Source organism: Gordionus sp. m RMFG-2023, chromosome 2 (genome assembly GCF_954871325.1).
Source record: "Gordionus sp. m RMFG-2023 chromosome 2, tfGorSpeb1-WG-v2, whole genome shotgun sequence".
NCBI lineage: Eukaryota > Metazoa > Nematomorpha > Gordioida > Chordodea > Parachordodidae > Gordionus > Gordionus sp. m RMFG-2023.
In genome coordinates, this window is record NC_088776.1 from 47,909,547 (window position 1) to 47,916,496 (window position 6,950).

At 37.4% G+C, this 6,950-nt stretch overlaps 1 protein-coding gene across 1 annotated transcript; it reads left to right on the plus strand.

Moving 5' to 3' along the window:
* The first annotated feature begins 3,572 nt into the window (after positions 1–3,572).
* On the plus strand, positions 3,573–4,166 carry LOC135924399 (DNA-binding protein HEXBP-like). Its single transcript, XM_065459456.1, has one exon. It carries the CDS (start codon positions 3,573–3,575, stop codon positions 4,164–4,166), a length of 594 nt encoding a protein of 197 aa, XP_065315528.1.
* Positions 4,167–6,950: the final 2,784 nt, after the last annotated feature.

A 6,950-nucleotide genomic window follows, 5' to 3' on the forward strand; every position in this document is an offset into this window, starting at 1 on the left:
GACGAAGATAAACATATTATTCTATTTTCTTCTTCTATATTAAAATAGACAGATATAAAACGATTCAAATATGGTAGTTGTAATTGTTAGCAAATTGCTATATGACGTCCAACGTCATATATCAAAAATTATCTTAAAATATCTAAATTTTGATTAAATTTTTCATTTAAATCTTAAAACAATATCATTTTAAATTTTAATACTATTTAAATTAACCAATATAAATTTTTATTAAAGTATCTGTATCTTTTTGAATACAAAGTTGGTTAAGATACAAATACTTTTAAATAATATGTATCTTAGATACTGGATACAAGATACTTTCCAAAATTTTAAAAAAGATACAAATATCCGCGATACTGCCCAACCCTGGCTCCAGGTAGTTTTTTATATTTGGTGTTAGAGTCACATATTAAATCTCTGTATTTGTGAATCATGGGATAATATTAAAGGCAAAAATTTACTTGTATTATTGAACAGCCTAGCAACTTCTTTGGTAAATCATATAAAAGGATGGATGCTTGGGTAAAACAGAATAATTCATCTGGCTAAAGTAAGTGGAGAAGGCTGCAAAAAATAGGTGACACAAGGTGGTGGGCACATGAAATGGCCCTTAGATGGATATATGGTAAAGAGAGCTTGCTCCCAATATAGATAAGTGCACATCAATTTATAATAGATAATAAATCATTTGAGGCAAAAACCTCATAAGAAGCTCAGTCTTTGATCGATAATTTATGTTGATGTCATTATATCTTCAAACTAAAAATTTTAATATTTTATCAGCATGAAAAATGATAAAAGATGCTAAGTCTTCTGTATCATCGATAATTATTACATCGATTTAAAATAAAACAATAAAAATGGCTTCTAATTTAAATGAAACTTTTTCATATTTATAGCTCCCGGAGAGTATCTGAGTACAAAATGCTCTGTAAAAAGATCGAATAGGACGAGCGAAAAGAATATATAGTGACGAAGGCTAAGATGGTCCTTAAGAATCTATTGACCTTTATAGGGTCGAAGTATTTTGTCCTAAAATTGTTCAAATTATAAATAGCTTGCCGGAACTGTTTTTTGCGAAAGTAGCTTATTTTGAATGGGCAATATTTGCATCTTGATGACATAAGTAAAGGTATTTCTGAAAAGGCCTTGGAAAACTGGCACAATTGGCAAATATATTGAGTGTTAAATTACGTAACGAATTGTGTTCATTTGTCAGTGTATTCAAAGATTTAATATTAAATGAAACGGACTATGATATCGTATGTACCAGTGAGAAGTCAAATAAAGTAGATGGAATATTACAATATGATAATAACTCAGAGTGTGATAATAAATGTATCAAGTGTTTAATATGCGTGTATGAAATTCTTAAAAATACAATATGCACACAAGTGCATACACTAATTTATTTTTGGCATATACATTTTAACTTTGTCATTTACGCAGGTAATTGCGAGAGAAAATTTAGTAAATTAAAAATTATAAAAAATAGATTGAGAGCTAATATAGGCCAAGAAAAATTAGAAGCATTTTTAATGATGTCAGTTGAACGAGAGCAGATTGAACTATAAGATATTCTTGTTTATTTGCGCAAAGGTTCAAAGTTAATGAGAGATTTATTAACGTAAAAAATATATATCTTAATTCTTACATGTTGAATAATTGATACCTTTCGGTCAAAATTTTATATTAACATTTTTTTATAAATCATTTTAATGTGACATTTTTTTTATTCACTTTGTATTTAAATTTAATCGGTGAAAATTTTATATTAACATTTTTTTATATCATTTTAACGTTATATTTTTTTTAATATCAATTTGTATTTCACACAATTAGTTATTTTTTTTATTGTTTAAAAAAAGATATATAAAGAGAAATTGTTTTTGTTGAAAGATAAGAAAAATGTAATTTATTATATAAAATAAAATGTAAATTATGATTAAAAATAAAATATAATTTGCAATAAAATAAAATGTAATTATGATTAAAATAAAATATGAACGAGGATTTAACACAATTCTTACATGGAGGCCAAATTACGTCCGAACTTTGCGTAAATATTATATCAAAATTCGATCTTGATTTTACAATTTATATCTATTCTATTTTACTCCTTTATCGATTATAATTCTCTTACGATGGATGCTTTGAACAATTCCACATACATGACTGAATTCGTCAAGCTGGATTTTCTTAAATCTAGTAGCGATGACAGCGCCTACATAGGGAAATTGCAGAATTTCTTCGACACCAGCAAGATTTCCAACGGAGAAAAGGTTGCTTTGTTTCTCCGAAGTCTTCCAGATGACGAATTCAATAACATTGGAGCAATTTGCAGTGAGGCAAACTTCCAGGACCCAATCGCCCTGCTTGGCAAATTCAAGCTACAACATCCATCGAAGACTGAGAACGCCAAATGTAATTATTTTATGCTGCCACTCAAGGCTAGGAGGAGACGTTCTCGGATTGGGTTACACGCGTAGCACGACTCAATAAAGAATGCAAATTCAATGGCATTCAGCGCATTATTGAGAATGTGAGAGTTGCTTCGAAGTCCAAAGATGTCAGGAAAGCGGTCAGGAGCTCTATGACTATAGAAGATATATACAATCTAGGTCTAGAGGAAGACACCACTGAGCCAAGTGACATCAAGTGCGTGATGAAATTGCTTCATTTGGATGAATCACCTGGAATACAAGAGGTTAATCACATGGGCAGAGTCAAAAATAGTTACGTAATAACAAAACCCATTCAGGACTCTCACGCACATGGTAAATCTCTTAAGCAACCCCAGTTCATTAATGACAATCGTCCCGTACAACATTTCGATGAACGTTACGATGTACGCTGCGACTATTGCCGCGACAAACGATTCGATGGACGGCACAGCAACTTCCACAACAATCGTTTTGATCAAAGCTACGATAATTGTCACTATAACCACAACCGTTTCGATAATCGCAATGATAACTACTACGGCGATCGATACAACAATAGAGGGTACAACGTCCATGACAATCGCCACGACTATCATTGTGACCATCATCAAAGCCCTGATCGACGGGATGACTGCTATAGAGGTGATAACCGAACCAACTATTCCCGTCGTGGTCAGCACAGACACAACCCTCAAAATATTGATGGTTTTCCGAAATATTCGTCGAGGCCCAACCAGTACAAAAATGACAATAATACCTGTCATAAATGAGTGACATATTTGATAATATTTATTGCGTGAACATTAATAAATAAATTGTGCCGGTTCATTATTAGACCGTATTTTAATATTTTGTTTTATTTTATTTTTAGATATAAAAATTAAGTTTTGTTGAATCATAATGAAATTGTATTTTATGCGCTTCCCTATAAAAGGGAAGCGAAATATTGTAAAAATTATTATTAACTATTTTATTTTTGTTTTTAATATATTTTTTTTTGGTTGTAATAGTAAATTTTGAAATAAAATTATTCATTTTTTTGTGTGGGAAATTCAATAAAATTATTATACTCGGAGTTTTGCTTTCTATTCGGACTTATACGGCACTTTATATTTTGGAAGGAGAATGCGAAGAGAAAGGAGTATTAGGATTCGTGGGCAATCGTTGTTGGTAGAGGGGCATAATGGAGAGGATGATAGGTTGGGGAGAGTGACGTGGTTACCGGTTCAAGAAATAATGAAGGGTTGGGTCAATAATGAAGAAATTGACCGGTTAAAGAACGAGAGGATAGATGACAGACATTTGGATGTATACCGTGGACGTCAAGATATGCCAAGGCCGTTCAACAGTGGGGGACAGAGAGGTCGGAATGGTAGATGTTATAAATGTGGGGAGATGGGTCATATTGCGGTGAATTGTAGAGGTGTCAAATGTTTTGCGTGTGGGGAGATGGGACATATTTCGACATATTGTCCGGGCAGAGCAGAGAGAATACGTTGCACGGGTTGTGGAAGATTTGGACATGTGTTAAAGGATTGCCGAGTGGGAAAGGTGGAAACAAGGGCAGGTTTTCCACAGAGAGGAGAGTCGTCGGGGGTCGTGAATATGAGGAGTATGACGGAGATAGTTGGAAAAGAAGGAAAGGATATTGGAGAGGAGATGACGTGTTTCAAGTGCCGAGAAAGGGGACATTGGGCCAGAGATTGTAATAAAGATTGACTATATGATGGGAAGGAGAGTAAAATAATGACCGTGGCGTTAGGAGGAGGCAAGAAAGAGTTGAGAGTTAAAATGTTGCAGCAGGAGGTTCAAAGGGAGTTAATGTATCTGCCGAGTCCAAGGGTATGGTTCGATATCAACGGGAAGATGGTATCTATGTTATTTGATACCGGAGCAGCTATTTCGGTGATGGGATATGAGGATTTTAGAAGACTTTGGCCGGGTAGTAATATAATTAGAGACGTTATGCAAGTAAGGCAGTTTGATGGATCGGAGATGGAGATGATGGGAAGAGTGCATATTGGGGAGGTAGGAAGAGAAGGATGTAAAATGTTGGACTTATGGATAATTAACCGAGACGTTGAGCCGGTGATGGGATGGGATTGGATTACAAATGTAGGGCCGAGGTATGGATTCTGGGGAGTATTTGCCCGATGGGGAGTATTTGTGGCGATCGAAGAAGATATTCGGGAAGACTTGATAAATATGGTCCGAGTGAATGAAGAGAAGAGAATGTCGAGAGGGAATTTGGAATGGATGGAGGGCCTAGATAATATTGAAGTAGACGATGGAAGATCCATGTTTTGGGGGGAAAGCGAAGAGAATGCGAGAGAATATATGTTGGGGAGAGGTCCGATTTATGTAGATGGAGAAATAGGAAATGTCCAAGACAGTAGATATGGAGTATTGAGGCCGCTGGTTAGTGAGAAGAAGGGAGAGAATTTTGTAGAACAAGGAGTTGCGAAAAATTTGTGGGGGTGTGGAGAGGGAATAAAGGAGGTCCAAAAGGAGGTGGAGAAGTTAGTGGAGAGGTATGGAGAAATATTTGAGGAAGAGTTGGGTTGTTTGAAGGGTTATGAGGTGGAGATTCGGATGAAGGAGGGAAGTGTGCCGAAGTATTGTGCTGTACGTCGTGTACCTTTTGAATGGAGGCGAGAGGTAGAGCAAGAGTTGGATAGATGGGTAAAGGAAGATATTGTATGTCCGGTCGAATATAGCGAGTGGGCGACACCTTTAGTACCGGTGAAAAAGGCTAATGGGAAGTTGAGATTATGTGCAGATTTCCGAGTAACATTGAATCCGTGGGTAGTGGAAGTAAAATATCCGTTACCGAGGATAGAGGAGATATTGGCGAATTTGAAGGGGAGTTTATATTTTTCGAAGGTGGATTTTTCTAATGCGTATTTGCAGTTGAAGGTAAGGAAGGAGATGCAGAAGTTGCTGACCATAACTACGCCCAAGGGACTATTTGCGTTTAAGAGATTGCCGTTTGGGTTGAGTGTTTCGGCACCCATATTTCAGAGGACAATGGCGGCCGTTTTTCAGGGTTTGGAGGGAGTGTTTTATTATATGGACGATGTCTTGATAACAGGTATTACGCAGGAGGAGCATAATAGGAGGCTGGAGGAGGTATTTTGGAGAATCAAGGAGAAGGGATTGCGTGCTAGTAGAGAGAAAAGTGTGTTTGGAGTAAGGGAGGTTGTTTATTTGGGTCATCGGATTAATGGAGTAGAGGTTAGACCTTTGGATAAGAATATGGTGGGTATTGCAAACATGTTGAGGCCGAAATGCAAGTCGGAAATACAGTCTTTTCTGGGAATGGTTAACTATTATCACAGGTTTGTAGAGAATTTTGCGGAGATAGCGGCACCTTTGTACCAGTTGTTGAAAAAGGGAGAGAGATTTGATTGGGGAGATGAACAGGAGGAGGCGTTTGAGGAGTTGAAGTGCCGGATTGGAAAAGAGCCCGTCTTAGTGTGTTTTAATAATGAACTGGAAGTGATATTGGCGGTAGATGCGTCTCAAAGGGGAGTAGGAGGAGCGTTATTGCATCGTATAGAAGAGCTGGAGAGACCGGTGTTATTTTTTTCTAGAATTTTTAGGGCCGCGGAGACGAGATATTCGGTAATTGAGCAAGAAGCATTAGCTGTAATTTTCGGATTGACAAAGTGTCGGGAGTATTTGATTGGGCGTCGTTTTGTAGTCTATACGGATCATAAGCCGTTGATTCATTTATTCCGGAAGGATAACAAGGAGTTGATGATGTCGCCGAGGTTGCAGAGGTGGTTATTGATGGTGGGTAGTTTTGACATGGAGATGAGATATCGTAGAGGCCGAGAAAATTATTTGCCGGACATAATGTCGAGATGCGGAGCAGGGGAGGATGTGGAAGAAGGTAATACAGAGGAGATGTGTAAGAAGGAGGTAGCGATGGTTATGGTGGTATCGAGAATGATGAAGGGAGGTCCGGTAACGTGGGAGGAGATTCGGAAAGAGACGCAAAAAGATAGGGATTTGAGTCGAATAAAAGAATGTATAATGGGCCGGAAGCCGTGGAAAGAAGGAGATAGAGCTTATAAAAATGTTGGAGGAGAATTGACGGTGATGGACGAATGTGTAGTCCGGGAAAATAGGGCAGTGATACCTGGGAAGTTGAGAGGAATGGTTTTAACAATGTTGCATGCAGGTCATCAGGGAATGGAGCGTATGAAACAATGGGGACGAGAATATGTATGGTGGCCGAGGATGAATGTGGAGATTGAGGAACTAGCAAGACAATGTGTAGTATGCAATACTTGGGCCAGGATGCCAGCAAGAGATAGAGAAGGGACTTGGCCGAAAACAACTGAGCCATGGGAGAGGGTTCATGTCGATTTCTTCGAGTACGAAAAAAAGGATTATTTTCTAGTGGTTGATGCATTTTCTAAATGGGTGGAGTTTGAAGTTGTAAGAGGGTTGACAACGCAAGTAGTGGTCAGAAAATTGAAGAATTTGTGGGCAAAG

Excerpts from the sequence above, each read along its gene's own strand:
- LOC135924399 (XM_065459456.1), top strand. The coding sequence starts at position 3,573 with ATGCGAAGAGAAAGGAGTATTAGGATTCGTGGGCAATCGTTGTTGGTA.